Genomic DNA, 19730 nt, shown 5'->3' with positions numbered 1-19730 from the left:
ATCCTTTGGGTTCAGGCTCCTTCTTATAGAACTTGACCTAAGGTTGAACTCAAGTAAACTAAAAACAAACTGGCCTAAAACAAAGAAGTAATTTCAGGCAGGAATTTAAATTTTAGGCTAGAATAAGGAAGTAGGCTTCAGACATGAAAATGACTTTGGGCTAGGACAGGAAAGTTGGCTCAGATATTTTGATCATCCTGACAAGCCCTTAGAAACAGTGATTATGGGAGTGTTCACAGAATTTTGTTTATTGCCTTGTTTGTTCTTTGACTATTTGTGTTTATTGTCTTGCTTGTTCCTTAACTATTTGCATCTATTGTATTGCTAGTCCCTCAACCTAGAACTGAACTTAATGCTCGCATGTAATTAAAATGGTATAAAAGTAAAAAGGAGGAGGAGGGATGGGATGGGGTGTTCTAGGGAGGGGAAATGGGGAAAGAGGATGACATCTGAAATGTAAATAAATAAAATATCCAATAAAAAAAAACCTGGCACCTAATACCAGTTTCCTGGTTACTCCCCAACATGCCGGAGTCTAGAACCAGTTTCAGGCCACTCTCCAACAAAACTACACCTCCGGATTACAAGCTTGCTCCTGGCATTTCACTTTCCAACAACCAAAAATCAGGAGGAAAAGAAGTTAAGCTTATGATTGGCTCCCAGCACCAGCCAATTATGTTAAAGGCCATAATGCACCCCCAGTCAAATATGTGGCAGGCTAGAAGCCCCCTTGTTTGTTTGCTTGCCTCTATAAATGCTTCTCTGAAATTAGACTTGGGGCTCCATCTTCCCATCCTGTTGAGTCAGGGTTGGCTGGAAGCCCAAACCCAAGCTTGCATAGAGACCCAATTGTGACCGCACTGATGGTTTTTTTGGGTTCCCAAATACTTCCTAGTACAACAAGACTACAGCTACAAGTTATGCAGATGATTTTCATGCAGAGCTCTGTAGTAAAGTAACTGTTAAACCAGAGCTAGAGCGATGGCTCAGTGCCTAAGGGCACTTTCTGTTCAAGTGTGAGGACCTGAGTTTGAATCCCTAGCACAAACATGAATATCCAGCATGGCAAGCAGGCCTATAATGCCAGAGTTGTAGGGTGAAGACTGGCAGACCCTCAGCGATCACTATATGTTTCTGCTTTAATGAGAGAAACTGTCTCAGGAGAATTAGGCTGAGAACAATAGTGGAAGACACCCAATTTCTTCCTCTGGTCTCTATCTATGGACACATGAACATATACACCAACACACACATAAAACATACACACACAACTAAAAGTTAAAAGAAATACCTACAGAAATCTCATAATGGCATCTCCTTTTGTCTTTGCTATGTGACAGGTTATATCCACACCAAGAGACACTATGAGATTGGATTTACCTTTTTAAATAAAAATCCCATTATCATCTCATAAAAGACTAGAGCTTGCATAGCTAAGCCAAAGTGGTGAATCAGTGATGATCAGTTAGGAAATGTAGTGAAGACTTCATGGTACTCTTGCTTTGGCCATAGATTTGAAATATACGTAGTGAAAGGTACCTGGGCCCATATTAGTAAAGGTGAAAAGCAAGTCTCAATGCACAAAATGCTTCAACTGGATGTTGTAGCTGTTTATATTCTAATATTAATTGGGTCTCTCAAAACTGTTTACACCAGAGGGTCTATACATAGATTCTGGGAACCTACTCCCAATTAATTCTGATTGGTAAATAAAGATGACAACAGTCAAAGCTGGAGAGGAGAGACATAGGTGGGGTTTGTAGGTTTCCTGGGCTTGGGACTTCGAGGAAGGAGGAAGAAGAGAGACACCATGCCTGAGGAGTGTGTAGGACAGAGAAGCAGAGATACTGTGTAAAGGGGCCAAGTGAATGAGGCCCAGAGGGCTGCTCAATTGGGTGAAGAGCAGTGAAGATGGAACATAGAAACTAGTAAGTAATAACTCATAATTATTGGCCAGTAGTAATCCCACGCTGGGATTTATTAAAATACTAACGCTATAGGATGTTGGCAAGGGGTGAAAAACTCTTGAAAAACATTTCCCTAACAAGTCTACACATTTGACAACATAGCACATGTGTTACAGCAACCATTCAAAGGGTTCCAGATAGCATGAGATAATGTAGCATGAGATAATGCTTAGCCAGGGGCAAAAAGCAATAGAAATGGACCCAGAAACAAAGGCATACCATATAAGTAAAGTGAGCACTCACAGCTCTTTGCATTGAAATAAGAGATGCTTGACAAGAAACAGAAGTAGGGAACAGTCTATAATACCTTAGCAGAATGCATATTCTTCTGTGATCACAGTATGAGTCAATACAGATACTAAAAGATAGATTAAACTATCTTCTCAGATAAAAATAGGTTGAAGTTATAAATCAGTAGGAGGGAAAGGCTGGGCAACTCAGAATTATGTGTGATTAGGTCACATGCACTTTAAAGAGCCAATGAGTTACACCAAAAAATACCACCAGGGAAATTAGAAAGATATCTATCCCCCTCTTTTCTCTATTTCTATATCTCTGAATATAGCTATCATCTCATTGATGGATAACTGCACTAGATTACAATTATCTAGAAATCATGTTACAGAATGGATAATATGATACAACCAACACAGAACATAGAAGTGGGAAATAATTTTGAAGAAAATAGAAACAACTACTCAAAGGACTTGCAGCTGAATGTTAGTTGAACACAGCATAGTGCATTATTCAAATTTTGACAATACATACAAAACCAATGGGTTTTGAGTATTGTTTAGGCAACAACATCCTAAGAATAATCAAAGGAAATGGACCGTATAGTCTTTTCAGGAAGATTGAAGAGCCGCAGCATCGCAAGGTCCCCCTGACCAAGATAGCAATGCGATCACCCAGCACATCAGCTTCATCCATGTAGTGGGTGGTCAGCAGGATGGTACGATTCTGCTTGTATGTTTGAAGGATATCCCAGGTGGTCCTCCTTGAGGCTGGGTCCATGCCGGATGTTGGCTCATCAAGTATCACCACCTAGAGACAGAACAATTCTATGACCGAGTAAACACGCACTGGTCCCACGAGGGTCCTACCAGTACTAGGCTTGCTCTTCCTTTTCTTTTTAAGCAAAATGTTTGACTGATCACAGATAGTAGGTTTAATATAAGACTAAGACTTTTGTACTAAAGCCAAACCCATGGTCATTTTATACCAATGAGGTTGACAATGTGAATTCCACCTAAGAAAGCTGCTTTCAAAGTGTTAAATCTGTGTCAGCTTTCAGGTTTATAGCACTCGGATTTTTAAACCAGATGAAGCACAGAGTTATCTGTTTTAGCTTTCTCCCTTTACCTTGGAGCCCCCTATCAGGGCTATAATGATGGCGAGTTTACGCTTCATGCCTCCACTCAGTGACTTCGAAAATGCATCACGCTTTTCTATCAGGTTAAAAGCTGACAGCATGTTGTTAGTTTCCTCAAGATACATCTTCTGAGGTACTCCTTTTATCTAGAAAAAGACAAGAGTCTGCATGACACCTTCAATAGTCTTATGAGTTCCTTTTAAAAATCATGTCCTGGTTTTGAGAATTGCATATGTGTATATCATGTATTTTGATCATACCAATCTCCCACTCCCCTTCTGACTCCTCTCAGCACTCACTACCATGCCTGCCTCCCAACTTCACTCTGTCTTTCATAAGCCACTGGGTCCAGTCAGTGCTGTCTGTCTGCAGATGCATGTGGGGCCACTCACTGGAGTAGGAGTCCTCTAACAACAGCTACTTTCCCTATCTCAGCAGTAGTCAGCTGCCAAAGCTCCTCATCTAAAGGTGGGGCTTTGTGAGCCCCTCCAGTCTATACTGGACTGTTGACTGGCTCAATCTTGTGCAGGACTGTGCAGGCCACCATAGCTGTTATGGGCTCACAAGTACAGCTGTCCCAAAGGTCATGTTTCACTCCACTCCTGACCTCTGAGTCTTACAAATACCTCACATCAGCCCCTTCCATACATCAGCTCTGTGGCCATTCATCTTTTCTTTCCATTCCTTAAGTTTAGAGGAAAATTCATCTCAAATCATTTCTTGAGCTTTATAAAAATAAGGATATTGGGAGTTGGTGAACAGGGAATTGGGGGTAGGGGGATATCCTTGGCTTACACTGCAGTAGAAATAAAGGTGTTCTGATACTGTCAAGTGATCAAACAATAGGTTCTGCTGAGGACATAGGCCCAAGGAATTTCTGATTTGATCCATATGCTGTGAGATGTCTTCTCCAAGGACATAGGCCTCTCCACTGGTTGGGGGATAGAGACCTAGAATCAGGCAAAAGATGAAACACTGCTTGTGTGAGGAAACATGCTCATTGGTTCCTCTGACAAAGTCTACACACGGATTGCCCACTAGCATTGTAGATGACTGACAATACTCGTTGCCTCCTTTAGGATCATGTTAGGAATGACTTACTGCATTTCCCTGCTTCCCTGTATGCTGTGGTTTCCAATATTCACTGGAGAAGGGAAAATCACTCAGAGCGATAGAAGCATGGTAGTGTAGCATAGGGAGAGTCTATAACCACTACCAGCCACTTGTCAACAGTTACTATTTATAGTACAGTCTCTGACCTGCAATAGACTCAGGAACACTTTTTAAGCTGGAAAATACACATCATAAAACCATTCTCCTTTAAGAACTTAAATTCTGGTTGGTGGAAAAAATTATCTAGTTACCGAGAGTAATTTCATAATGGTTCAGATGGTTATACAGTCTTAGGCAGCTGTAATGAGTGTCTAACTTTAATAAGGAGAAATATTACTTTAAATGTGGTAACTCGGTAATTTTTTTTTTTTTTTGAGAAAAGATCTTATGTTGCTCAGACTGGTCTGTTGAACTCTTGGGGTCAAGGGATCCTCCTACCTCAGTCTCCTAAGTAGCTGGAACTACAGATTTGCCAGATTACCTATTAATTAATTCTGTTAGAAAACAGCCAGAGTGACTATGGTCATAAATTGCCTCTGTTGTCCTGGAGTCTGACCCCTTTTCATGACAAGTTTTTATATTAAATAAATTATCCTGATTTTAGTTGTTCTAAAATGAAACTGTCATTTTCTGACATTTAGTTTCAATCATGGACCTTCCACACTGAGTTTAGTAATTATCAAATATGCTTGTATTTTATAGTTTTAAAGGGTCTTTTTTTTGACATTTGGATTTCCACTCTAACTTTATAGCCACTGCTACTTGCAGGATACGTATTTTTTACTTTCAATATATTTATACCCTAGACTCTAACCTGTGTCTCTTGAAGATGTTGTAGTGATAAGCATATTCAATCCCATCTGACAATCCTTTTTTCATAGACTAATAATATGAATTTATACATCACTTCTATACACCTCCCTCCAATTCCTCCCGTGTCTCCCTCCATATTCATGGTGTTTTGTTATTGTTACATGCACATGCACGTGCGCACACACACATATGTCCATGTATGTACATATAATCTACCAAAGCCATTTTGCTCTGCTCATATGTAAACCTCTAGTACTGACCACTTGGGATTGGACATTGGATGAGCTCTTCTGTCTCAGTAGTTATTAGCCAACTGTAGCTCTTCATGTAAGAATGGGACCACGTGGAATTTCCCCTGTTCACATTAGCATGTCAACTCATGTTGTCATTATGCTTGTTTGGGCAACCATGATGTTAAAGGACATGGAGCATGAACAGCAGATTTCATAGGCCTTTGGTTCTAGACCATTTTTCTGCCCCCTCTTCATCAGTTATTCCTGAGTCTTAGATATATGGGTTGTGTTGCAGAATTATCAGTTTGAGTTAAAAACCACGTGATTATGTATTATCTGCATTTTGTACAGTTGTTGATTTTTCTAATAGTTTCCACCTATTGCAGGAAGAATATTCTTTGGTGAGTGGTGAAAGCTACATTTATCTGTGGGTATAAGGATAAGTATTTAGAATACAGATACAAATTATGTTTGTTGAGGAAAATGGCAGTAGCCATTCTCTTGTAGGGTTCATGGCTTCTCTAAACATGGGTAGTTGGCTAGGTTTATAGTACCAAACAAGAATGCCTCTTGTGTAGCCCATACATTCAACTAGACAGCAGTTGGTTACCCCTAAGATAAAGTGCCACTCAGAATATCTTGTCATGCTGGCCACTCTTATGGTTCATATGCTTTATAGATGGCTAGGTCTATTGATTGCCTTTTCCTTTGGTGCCTTGCAAAGCTCCTTCTGATATTATGAGAACTAGTCCTTAAGGAAAAGGCTTCTGAGTCAGGTCCAACTCATTGCCTTCAAACACTGTGTCCAATGTGTGGCACCTTCAGCAAAAATATTATGCTGAATGAGGTAACTCAAACCCAGAAAGGCAAGTGTGAATATATAACCTATAGTAACCATTAAAAGCAGAGAGTAAAAAGGAACTGGGGGTAGGGAAGAGTAGAAGAATGTGGAAGAGCAGGACACAGGCACTATAAAGAGAAGGATGGGGAGGAAGTGGGGTAAAGGGTTTAACAGTAGGGGGAAAGAAAGAGAGGTGGGAAAATAAACACTGAGGATGCTGTAAAAAGATATAGGAATCATATTATTTTGTTTATCTAAAGCTGTGTGTGGTGTGTGTGTTTGTGTGTACATGTATTATTTTTATTTTAAATGATGTTATGCCACTTGGGGTAATAATGTTCTTCCACAAGAACCATAGACTATGTAACAAACCCAGGACTAGGTATGAGAAACCTTTTCCAACACTGACAGGGGAGTATAGGAGACCCTTAAACAACACAGGCCATTGCAATTGCTCCTGCATGCCTCCTGTGTTTTGAAGCAAATAATCCACATTTAATATAATTATTGATATTGGCTGGGTTTCTAGCTGCCACCCTTTTGTTTTCTGTGCTCCTTAGTTCTCTGTTCCCTTTGTCAATTTCTTAAGCATTGTCTCAGGTTTTTACTGCTGTCAACAAATACCATGAGCAAAGCAACTTATAAGGACAACGTTTAATTGGGGCTGGCTTACAGGTTCAAAGGTTCAGTCCATTATCATTAAGGTAGCATCTAGGCAGGCATGGTGCAGGAGGAGCTGAAAGTTCTATCTCTTCATCTGAAGGGCACTAGAAGAAGATTGGCTCCCACATTGTTAGGAGGAGGATCTCATTGCCCACCCCCACAGTGACAGACTTCCTTGAACAAGGCCACACTTACTCCAAGACCACACCTCCTAATTGTAGAAGGAGCTAAGGTGGGAGGAGTAAGGAGAGGAAGAGGAGGAGTAAGGAGGAGAGGAGGAGAAGGAAGAGGAGGAGCTAGGAGAGAGGAATGAGAGAAAGGGGAACATGGAGGCAGATGTTCATGTGTCTGTAGCAGTCAAAGGTAGTTGATATATCTAGGTTGGGTATTGGGTTACACTTCCGATTGTATGGGCATCTTGTTACAGATCATTACCAAATATATAAGCTTTTGAATAATTTAAGCATTAGAGTCTCATTTTCCTACTGGCCCACGTGGATGGTGGGATGGTCTGGTCAATGCCCAGCCTTGCGGAGACAGTATGGAAGATTGGGGGAGCCATCTCCCACACTGATGTCTTGTAGGTGTTAGGGCTGGTGTTTCTGGCTTCACGCGCATGTAGCCTCTGGCCGAGAAACATGGCAGCTGAGCTAGGCAGAGCCGCTGCAGCATAGATAGTTGGCTTGACTGGTGGCCGATTTTAACTATTTACCTCAACACCTAATAGTATCACTTCCTGGCCTAAGCATAGTTAAACCACCACATTCTACCCCCTGACCCCCAAAAGGCTTGTTCAAACACAAAAGTTAATGGGGGCCATACAAACCATAGCATAATAAAAAATACATTAGTTTAACTTTCAAAGTTCCCACAGTCTATAGCAGTCTCAACAAGGTTAAAAGTCTAAAGTTCAAAGTCTCTTCTGAGATTCATCTAATCACTTAACTGTAATCTCCAAAGCAAGACAGGAAACCAGCTGGGCAAACTTCAAACTTTCCATCTCCATGTCTGACATCAAAGGAGTCTTCAGATCTCCACCTCCTTCTTCATCTTTGTTGACTGCAAAAACTTCTTTTTCATGGGCTGGTTCTACTCCCTGTTAGCAGCTTTTCTCAGTAGGTATCTCACAGCTTTGACATCTTGGGGTCTCCAAGTCAACCTCAAGATCCACACATGATCTTCTGGGCTCCTCTAAAGGGCTTGCCTGTCACTTCTCCAGCTCCTCTCTCTGTAGCCCTCTAGGCTCTGGTTGACTCCACTCCACTGTTGCTGCTGTTCTTGATGGTCTTTCCATAGTACCAGCATCTCCAATACACTGGGGTCTTCTGCTGCAATGATGCTTCACAAATAGCCTCTCATAGGCTCTCTTCATGGTGCCAAGCCTCAACTTCTTTGCATGACCCCTTCAGTCCTTGGCTGTCAACTGCAACCAAGGCTGCATTTTCGCCAGTGGCCTTCTGTGGCCTCTCACTGTGTCAGGCCTCAGTTGTTCTCCATGACCCCCTCATGCCTTCAAAACTAGTACCACCTGAGTTACTAGTATACATTACCAAGTACAGCTGCAGCATGATGTCCAACCCTGGCTGTCTCTTGTCAAACACATTTAAAACCACCACACACATTTCTATCAAATGCTCTATCAAACATTTCTATCATAATATTTTTATTTCCTTTCATTCTTTCTTCACTATTGCTTGTCTGCTTGTTTCTTTGAGATAGAATCTCATATAGCCTAGATGCCTTGAACTTGCTATGTAGTGAGGATGATCTCCAACTGCTTATCTACCTGCTACTATCTCTTAGGTATTGGAATCACAGGCATTCACCCTCACTCCTGACTGCCAATGCTTTTTATTTATCTTTGTAGTTGTTTTGGAGTCATTACAAATTGATAATAATTTAATTCCAGAAAATAGAGTGATTATCTGTATAGCTGCACCTCCTTTTTGATACTATTGATTACACACAACATCTGTATGTGTTATTAACTATGATGTAGTGGTATATTTTGGTTTGTTAAGAAAATGATGAAAATGTGTTTGTAAAGATTGTTACATTTCCCTTCTTCTTTAACACTTTTTAAACTTTGAATAAGAATGGTCTCCATAGGCTTATAGATTTGAATGCTTGGTTGTTGGGAGCCAAGTCTTAGCAGAAATCGGCTATCATCTTTGCAGCCATCTCAGGCCATACACCCCGACAAGAGACTTGTTTTCAACAGCCCGAAACAGCTGAGCACACACTGATAAACAACTTGTTTTTCTTACATATTTTGTTTTGTTGTTTAATGCCCTCAGTTGCAAGGCGCACGTGGTAAAGTGTCTTCAGCTGTGTTCCCCTGCGTGTGCTTATATATACCCAGGATTTCCTTTCAATAAACAGGACTTGAACAGACACTCTGTCTTGTCTCCATTCTTCGTGTCTCTTGCCCCTCCATCCCCACTCTCTCTCTTGCTAGACCCTGTTGACTGACCTGAATTGACTGGGACACTTGGTGCCCAAGCATGGGGCAGAATGGATTGGGTCACTTGTTCACCAAGGAGTGGCACTATTAGAAGGTGTGACTTTGTTGAAGTCAGTGTGGCCTTGTTGGAGGAAGTGTGTTACTGGGGATGGGATTTTAGGTGTCAAATGCTTAAGCCAAGCCCCCCCTTTCTCTCTGTCTCCCACCCCATTTTTCTCTTTCTGCTACCTGCTGATTGAGACTCAGATATAGAACTCTTAGCTCCTTCTCCAGCACCATGACTGCATGGGTGTGACCATGCTTCCCACCGTGATGATAAAGAACTAAACCTGTGAACCTATAAGCCAGCTCAAATTAAATGTTTTCTTTGTCCTGCTTGCTGTGGTCATGGTGTCTCTTCACAGCAATAGAAAACATAACTAAGACAGCACTGCTCTTCTAATTTCTTCCTATGGATTCGTATTACTATCTTGGTAAAACACAACATAACATCTTTTTGACAATCACACTTATTTGATGGTAGAGTGTGTGCATGTACATTTCTACCCGGGTCTGCTTAGACTCAGCCAGTTTCTGGCAAGCAGTTTTCTAGACATGAACTCCAGGTTTTGCTCATCTTGGGGTATCATTCCTCCATGTGCTCTCCTGAAAAGTGGCCTCAATCCCTTGGCTGTTAGTTGTTTCTTTCACCAGTTTAATGTATTGCTTCATTCCCATGTGGCCTATGTTGTGTCTGATTAAAAAGTCACCTCTTAGTGTCAAGGGGCTCTGTCACATGTAATGAGTGACACTCTAGGTGCTTTCAACATTTTCTGTTTCTGTTTTTCAGAATTTCCTATTATGTGTTGGGTGTGGACTTAAGTTTATCTTATTAAAGATTTGTTTGTTTCGTGAATATGTCATCTGATATTTTCAATTTTTATTTCCTAGAATTCTTTTCTCCTTCTTTCTCCTTTTCCTGACAATGATAATACACATACATTCAGTGAACTTAAAGGTGCCTGTATTTCTCTGATGCTGTTGATTTTCCTTTTTCTGTTACATAACATCTATCAATGTTACTTCAAATTCAGTGGTTCTTTTTTTTTTGTCAGTCCACACCTATTGTTAATTTCCATTAATGAATTTTTTATCTTGGTTTGTACACTTCTTCTCTAGATCACACTTGGTCCCGCCTCCCCCACTTTCTCTCTTCTGTTCTTCCTTCTGCTCTTCTTCCTCCCTCAGCTCTTCCTCTTCCTCCCTCTTCTTATGCTCCTCCTCTGTTCCCTCTTTCTGCTCCTCTTCCTTTTCTCTTTTATAAGATTTCTTGATCTGTAGTGGTGACTCATTTAGTAAAGTGTTTGCGTGCTTGATGTACAAACACAAAGACCTGAGTTTAGATTCCCAGAACTCACATTAAAAACCAGGTACACTGGTGTGACTTTTAATTCCTGCACTGATGGGTGGTGGTGGTTGTGTTGCTGTTGCTACTGGTGGTGGTGGTGGTGGTGGTAAATGGTAAAATAGGAGTAAGGACTGAGGCAGAGACAAAAATCATTCCTATGGCTTGCAAATCAACCATGATAGCTGAAAGGGTGAGCTCTGGTTTCACTGAGAAACTGTCTCAAAATATATATAGTGGAGAAGTGATTCAGGACATTGGCTTCTGGTCTTTGCACACAAGTACAACTGTAGTAACTTTAAATTTTGATTGTCCTTAATCCTCAACCAGGTTATTGTCTTTTGTTTGTGTTTTTAATTTCTGAGATGCAAATGTGTTCCCTGCTTTTTCAAATCTTTCAGGTTTTGTTTTGAGGGTTTTGGTGCTCTGTTCTTAGAAACATACATACTAAAAAATGTACTGTCTTCTTCAAGTATTGATCTTTTAATTGTTATGTATTATCTCCCCCAAAACATGAACTTTTAAACTTTTACATTACTTATAAACTTGAAGACAAAGCAGACTATTAAACTATATCATGCAAATCTCATTGCTTTATCCCCAGTTTCTGAGTAACGGTCCCTTCTGGATTGAGCTGAACACCTACCTACCTGAGAGGATGGACAGGGTAGTGGACTTTCCTGCCCCATTATGTCCTAGAAGAACAGTGATCTGTCCTTCATATAAGTTCAAAGACAAGTCCTTGATGGCAAACTTGGTGGTGTTATTCTTTTGGAATACCTGTTGGGGGAAGCCCATATGTGTGAACTATACAGCCTTCATAAACAGTTTGGAAGAACAACTACTTGCAGCAACTTTTTATGGACAAAATAAGACTCCATATTAATCTCATGGGGAAATAGAGTGTAATATGGAAAAACATCAAAGAGGAGAAACTTATTTAAAGATATGTGAGTTTTAGAATTACACAGTAGAGGTACAACACTTCCCTGAACAATCCCATCCATTCCTGCTTTGTTTTAATTACCACCATGAAGCTGGTGATGCCACACTCTTCTTCAGTCACTATTTGGGGAACAACAGCAGGTAGACAAAAGCACTTGCTGTGCAAAGATAAGGATCTGAGTTTTAATCCTCAGAAACCACATAAAAGCTGGACACATCCATGGTCCTAATGCTCCAACAGGAGTATGAGAGGCAGAAGCAGGAGAATTCTTTGAAGCTAGTGAGCTATCTTATCTAGCATGTACAGTCAAAAAACAACAGAATCTCCTGCCTCAAAGAAGATGTGGGGCTAGGACAGACACCCACAGTTTGTTTTCTGACCTCTATGTGTGAGTTGTGGCACATGACCATATTCATGTGACCATGCACTCGAACGAACACACACACACAAAGTACAGCTGGGGAAATGGTCATAGCCCATGAATTCCTTGAGTAAGCTGCCTATAGCTCAAACTATATTATTTGTTACTAATATTCACAAAGTGTTGACAAAAGATTTGAAGTTTAGAGCAAAGATAAATGTTGCACCTAGATTGATAAAAGCAAAATAGAGACTCTTTGTAATATAACAAAGCTAGGAAAGGTCTATAAGAGAGTAAACACCATCTACATTCTGGAGTATCTTCAAGCTCTAGAGTTAGGATCTCAAAGCTCAAGCTTATGCAGACCCTTGAGAGAGAAGTAAATACCAGAAAACATATGACTAGCCTGAGCTGCATACTTACCAAAAATCCAGCAAAACTGACAGATCCAAGAGTTCCTTCTGCCCTCCCCCAACAACCACCCAGGCAAAGGGGAAAGAAGCAGATGAATAGAAAACTGTGGGGTGGTGGGCTGTGAGGGACAGCATGGTTTCTGGTCGAGCACTGGCTAGAGATGGCCAGAGAGAGACCCAACAGGTTGGAGACCTCACAGATTTTCTTGCAAGGGGTGGCATGCATTTCGCCACACTCCAAGACTCCAGGCCCCTGACACGAGGCAGAAGATCTCCATCGATCGGTGCCTTTCAGGCATGTAGGACAATGCACCTACCAGCTCCTCCACAGGTAGAGGACATGACTACAGGCGGCAGAGCCTTAAGTGATCTCCATATTAATGACATACCTAAAGGCCAGAGGGCATAGCCAATTAAACATTTTTTTTTTCTCAAACTCTCCTCCTACTTGCAAAAGGTATTTAACCTCAGGCCTTCCCTGAGAACATGGGGTACAGCTTCATCCACTTTCCGCCATGACAATAAACCTTTTAAAACCATCATGGACTACCTCTCATCTTTGGGGCCCACCGTGGAGGACCTTGGAAAAGGTCTTCAACTACCAATCCGTGTCCAGCCACGGAGTCCACCAATCCAAGCCAGCCATGACCCAGCCAAATGAGTCACCTCGACCAATAGTCTCATCTACCGCATGGGGCGCTGCTGGAGCTTCTCCCCTTGCCCATTTTGGCTGCGGGCCGGTCCAGCCCGTATGTCCCTGGTCTCAACCCTTCAGCAGCCTCTCAGTGGTGCCTGGGAGCCCAAGGGCTGAGACCAATCAGTCTCTGACCAGCCGCCTCAGCCTGGCGACCCCCCAACCCAAGAGCTCCGGCCCATGTGGGGTCTCAGACTGTGTTCTCCCCACGCCCAGAGTGGAGTTCTGTGACTTTTTACGGCCCGATGTCTGCCTGGCACTGTGTGAGTGAACACAGTCGAATTCCCGGGCTTCTACCCCCAAGCCTGGGCTCCAGCTGCCTCGGGCAACAGACACGTGGGATCCACAACTCGGCCCAACAGAACCCACGCCCACCTGCAAGCTACATCCACACAGAAAACATTAGCAAATGAAGATTAATATTTATCCACTCAAGGTTACAAAACTCCATTCGATAATACATTTTAAAAAGGCAACACTTATAGACTATCCATCACAGCTCATATGGATCAGATTTTCTTCTAGTAGAAAAATTAAATATTTATTAAGTACCAAAAGAAAACATTTTTATCTTTCTCCAGAAAAAGTAAATGCAATGGCTATGAACTCCTGTTAGCATAAATAAATAACAGTCTTGAATATTTGCATATTTCTCACATCAAAAGTATACAGTGAATACAAATTAAATCCCAGCCTCATGAGGAAGAGGTTCATGGAAAAATACCTTGTACAGGTGTTTGATCTGGATGCCTGCTGTCAAATCAGTTGGTTCAGCTTCAAAATACTTGCTTTCAACTCTCTCATAAAATTGAGTGATTTCAGGTTTTTGTTGAGTTGGTTCTCCAAACCAGTAAGAGTGCTAATTAAGGGAATAAAAATAATATAACTGACGGCATGGAAAAAACCCAACATGCTAGAAAACACTTTAACCTAATAGCGTTTGTACTGACATAGGCTGCATACAGTTCTTGAGAACAGATTTTGGAACAACCTAGCTATAATTTGAATTCCAATGGCCCAAAATATACTATCACATTAAAATCATAAATATTTGAGTTGGACTCCATAGCCATACTCCCCATGTCCTTCTCTAGAATCTAGTCTGCAGACTTATATCTTCCTCTGGGTCTAGCTTGGTCAGTACCCCTGCAAACACATTCTCATTTTTCTTTAACCCTCCAGGTCTCTGCTGAGACTCACAGCAAGTGCCCAGTCTAAATCTGGACACCCACATCTGTGTACTCCAACCCCTCCACAAGGTTCATACATCACCTACCACTGTCTAGTCCAACATCTCCTAAGCTGTAGCCAATCTCTAGGTTTCTACCAGGACCAAGCCTGAAGAGTACCCCAACTTCCTCATCCACACCTTAACCTCAACCTACCTGATTTAGCCTGGTTCTCACAACCTGTGTACCAGCCTAGACGAGTCTTTCCTTTGCCTCACTGCAAAGAAGCTTAGGTTTGAGCCAGAATCCCCACCACCTATCCACAAAACCACAAAACTCTTTCACATTACATATGATCTTTTCACCCAGACTTATCTTACACTTTGGCTTGGAGCAGGAAACACAAACAGTACATCAGGACAATCCCTTCTGTCCATCTGATTCCATCCAAGACATTCCCAACCTCTAGTCCCAACCAACCCCACATCTTTTCTTTTCTCCCAACCTGTTTTGTCTCTAACAAATTCAGAGATAAAAGGAAAGCCTCTATGAGCCAAGTAGAATATAGAATATTAGCCCTCAAAGATAAAATAGAGGATCAAGACCAAATAATTAAGAAACAAAAAATAAAATAAAAATAAATACATGTAACTGGACTTTTGGCCACTTTATGGGTTTCTTTTTCGACTGCCCTTCTCCACCCCTATTCCACCCTTTCGAACTCCCCCAACACTAGGTAGGTAAGAAAAAAGGATAGAGGGGAAAGGGGATGTTTATATCATTAGACTACTTCCAGATGATTAGGGATGTTGAGTTTCTTGGGGAAAGTTTGATATTTACCGTCAGGATATCCAGTTTCAGCCACTTGACAAACTATGACAAACTGGATCCAACCACCAGCTGGCCAAACAGTGGACTTTATCATGAATCATGTGTGTGTGTGTGTGTGTGTGTGTGTGTGTGTGTGTGTGTGTTTATCCTCTTAAAGTCCCCAGAATTTCAAACTTTGCACACTCACAAAAACTATCTGCAGCTGGCAAAATCATGCTCCTGCTGGAGCAGGAGGCAAATCATAGGCAGCTGCCAGATTCTGTGGACAATCTGAATCAGCCCCATATCCTACACCTGGAATTAAAACAAAAACATATAGTATTTCTATGATTAAAAAGAAACCAAAATTCTCACTACATATATGAAAGGAAACACATGGGAAATGTGGGACACCATGTAAAGGCCAAACCTTCAAATTACAGGGACAGATGAAAGAGATTTCAAGTCAATAGGATAGCCCAGATTCTTTTTTTATTTTTTTATTGGATATTTTATTTATCTACAATACAGATGTCATCCTCATTCCCCATTTCCCCTCCCTAGAACCTCCTATTTCATCCCCACTTTTGCTTTTATATCATTTTAATTACATGCATGTATTAAGATCAGTTCTAGCTTGAGGAACTTGCAGTACAATAGATGCAAATAATCAAGGAACAAGCAAGACAATAAACAAAAATAGTCAAAGAAAAAGCAAGGCATTAGACACAGTTACATGAACACTCCCATGATAACTGTTTCTAAGGGCTTATTAGGATGACCAAAATATCTGAGAGTACTTCACCGTCCTAGCCCAAGGTCATTTTCATGTCTGAAGCCCACTTCCTTGTTCTAGCCTAAAATTTAGATTCCTGTCTGAAATTACTTCTTTGTTCTAGCCTAAGATTTAGGTTCCTGCCTGAAATTACTTCTTTGTTCTAGCCTAATATCTGATTCCTGCCTGAAGCCTACTTCCTTGTCCTTGGCCAATGTCATATTCCTTCCAAGCAGCCCATTTCCTTGTTCCTGGCCCATGTCAGATTCTTGCCAAGCAGCCCCAAAGGCTCTCCACCTCTCCCCCTTTTTTTATTTCATAAACAAGACTGAGCCTGTTTTAGGTCATTCTGACAAGAGTGCCTTTCTTACCTGTCATGGAATATGCATTATCAAAAGCAATGCACTTATGTCTTAGGTTGGTAAGGCTCTGCGCAGAATCTTATCCATCCTTGGCTTGCCAATCTGTTAAATTAATAACTCTGTCTGGGGATCCATTTTCATTTTCAAGCCATGTACTTTGGCTGCCAGCATGTTGATGTTGTTAAAGATAAGCTTTAACATGATGGGCAGGAATAAAAGTATTCCCAGGAGAAAAAGGGCTAGCATGATCAAGCTATATATGCCATTCTTGAAGCTTGACCAAAATAGAAATACTGACCTCAGGCCATGGGTAATTTTATCTGCAGTATCTACCACTTCAACACTCAGCAGAGCAGCATCCTTGTAATTCATAAGCTCCCTATATATTGTTAAAACTTCCAGAGAGGTGTTAGAATTATGCCAAATACACTGCAAGTGTCATTAAACTTCTTCCTAATTATAATGACTACCACTGTAAATTTTAGAACTAACATGAATCCAATGGTATTTGACATGACACTCAAGATGGCTCCTTACCCTTAAATTCTGAACCTCCTTCCAGTAATTTGAATAGGATAAAGAACATCAATCCATTCTTCCAAATGCCTATCTAAATCCTTTTGTATATTCAACACATTAGTAACATTTTTTTGCTAAATGATTAACAAAAGTAGCTGTCTTAGCTTCTTGTGTCACAGCAATTGTGGAAGCAGTGGTGCTAGCAATTAATGTAGTTAAAGCTGTTATATCAGCAATAATCAAGCCCACTACACTCTTGTTTCTGCTTAAAGCCTGCCTCATTTCTTCCAGTACTTGCAAGCTATTCTTAACAGGAAAAAAACTTTCCCTAAACTAAGGAAAGACACACCCATAAAGAAACAAGAAGCACATAGAATACCAAAGAGATAACTAAATTCCCACGGTATATCATAGTTAAAACGCTAAGTATATATAACAAAGAAAATATACTGAAAGTTGCAAGAGAAAAATATTACTGTCACATATAGAGGTATAGCTATCAGAATAACAGTTGATTTCTCAAGTGGAAACTTTGAAATCCAAAAAACCCCAGCGAAATCCATTCCAAGTCCTAAAAAACTATAGCCAACATTAAATAATATGCCCAGCAAAACTAACTGCCATGTTTGAAGAGAAAGAAAACATTCCACAACATAAGCTGCCTAGAAAACTAATTATCCCCAACAAATCAAAACTAAGGAAGAATCAGGAAGCAGTACTTTGGGCTGAAGAGAAAATGAGCATATCAGAGAGACTTTGGAAAGACATACAAGGTCATAATTATTAAAACATGAAGGCCCATGGAGAATACAAACAAAACCAAAAGTCAGCAGCACAATGACTACCATTAAGATACATTTCAGTAATAACTTTAAATATCAATGATCTTATTTCCCCAATCAAAAGACACAGACTGATTGAATGGATCAAGAACAAAACCCAGTTATCTTCTGCCTACAAGAAACATATATTAGTCTTAAGACTAAGATTGGCACTACTTTTGAGTAAAAAGATGGACAAAAGTAACCCAATGATAAAGGACCAGGAACCAAGCAGGTGCCACTACCCTAATATCTGAAAATATAAACTTTAGACTTTAAATTAGAACAAATCAGAAGATATTTTTAACAGGACACTTCACAAGAAAACATTATCTAACATATTTGCACAAAACTCAGAGTACCCAGTTTTACGAAAAGAAAAATCTATTGTTGGATTTAAAGGCACTGATTAACATTAATTAGTACTAGGTGATTTCAATGTTTCACTTTCTCTAGTAGACAGGTCATCTAACCAAAATAACCAGAGACACATCAAGAATAAATTGACATCATACATCAACTGGACTTAACAGATATATACAGTTATTTCATTCAAATACTAAAGAATTTACTTTCTCTTCTGCTGCACATGGAAGCTTGTCAAAATATACACTACATCCTGGGACACAAAACAAATCTTTACAAATTCAAAGATTAAAATTGTCCCATGTATCCTGTCTGACAATAATCCAATAAAATATAATTCAATAAAACAGCCATGTTCATTGCTGTTCTATTCACAATATATAGAAAATAGAAACAACATAAATGGCCTTCAACTGATTAATGAATAATAAAAAATGGGTGGCAAACACACTGTAGAATAGTATTCATCTGTAACAAAAATTAGATCATTAACTTAGCAGGTAAATGGATAGACCTAGAAAAAATCATATTAAATGAGTTTAACCAGTCCCCAAAATCCCATGTTCTCTGTTATTGGGCTCCTAGTTCCATTTACATCTTCAGATTTACATCTTCAGATGTAAATACATAACATAGCTTATAGTAACTACAGAAACTAGAAAAATGGAACTGTTGCCAGCATTGGGGAACAATGGCGAGGGAAAATGTGGTGTGCAAATTATCAGGGAAATGGGAAAAGAGTGAGCTTCTTAGGAAGGGAGAAGGAGATGATTACAGAAGAAGGTTGGAAGAACATAAAGGGGAATAGCACAGACAAGTGATCTGATGGGGGAAAAGGACAGACGCTTTATGGAAGAGGAAGGGAAGTAAATGCAGAAGAATGGAGTTGGGTTAAATAAGAAAAAGGACATCTAAAAGAGCCACAGATGTCATATTATTAATTATCTACCAAAAATCCCATATACATGCAACTCCATGTATAATCCCATAATACCCAAAACTTCTTGTATAAAAATACACATTTAGAGTTTAAGTAAACTTTTCTTATCTGGGCTACTTGTTCTTTCTCCAAGAATGAAAGAATACCTATTTAAAAAGCACCCCAATACCAGATATGAGAACCTGTCTTTTGAATTGCTAGTGAAGGCTCTCCAAGAGACTTCCAATATATCCAGCCTATTGATTCCCTTTGTTACCTTTCCCCTCAGAGGTGGAAAGTAAATATCTATTGCTAGAGACATCAAGCACTTTAGATACAGGGCCAAGAATCCCCTGTGCTGGAACTGACCTGTCTGCCTCCTCTCTGAGGACTAGCTTTCATGGTACTGGAAAGCATAAACAGTTCTAGCCAGCCTATAAACCAAATCAATGACCAGTCTGGCATGATAACCCAAAAGGCATAATAGTGGCATACATACCTTGGTGGTAACCAGCAGCTCTCTTGAACTGTCTCAAGAAGAAAGAGACCATGCCTGGTTCTGGAAACTCAGCCAACTACTCAGTGTTAGTGAAGCCATAGATAGTTATTGGAGGAGAACCTACAGCCATTACCTTATTAAAACCAGCATAATTGCTAACAACAATCTATAAATGTTGGTTTTTAAGCCTACAGATAAGTGTAGTCTTCACCCCTCATCAAGGAAA

At 40.3% G+C, this 19730-nt stretch overlaps 1 protein-coding gene across 1 annotated transcript in view; it reads right to left on the bottom strand.

The window, feature by feature from the left end:
• Positions 1–19730, bottom strand: part of LOC114618523 (ATP-binding cassette sub-family A member 3-like) — a 75471-nt gene that overhangs the window by 37354 nt on the left and 18387 nt on the right. Inside the window, exons 10-14 of the mRNA XM_028764306.1 lie at positions 13989–14123; positions 11501–11630; positions 4135–4289; positions 3330–3485; positions 2801–3011 (exon numbers count right to left, since the gene is read on the bottom strand). Of these exons, the coding sequence (XP_028620139.1) occupies positions 2801–3011; positions 3330–3485; positions 4135–4289; positions 11501–11630; positions 13989–14123 (787 nt within the window). The remainder of the gene's footprint in view (positions 1–2800; positions 3012–3329; positions 3486–4134; positions 4290–11500; positions 11631–13988; positions 14124–19730) is intronic.

Source organism: Grammomys surdaster, unplaced genomic scaffold (assembly GCF_004785775.1).
Source record: "Grammomys surdaster isolate TR1022 unplaced genomic scaffold, NIH_TR_1.0 142, whole genome shotgun sequence".
Classification (NCBI taxonomy): domain Eukaryota; kingdom Metazoa; phylum Chordata; class Mammalia; order Rodentia; family Muridae; genus Grammomys; species Grammomys surdaster.
Note: the sequence above shows the minus strand (reverse complement) of the source record. Positions and strands in the feature narration are given on the sequence as shown.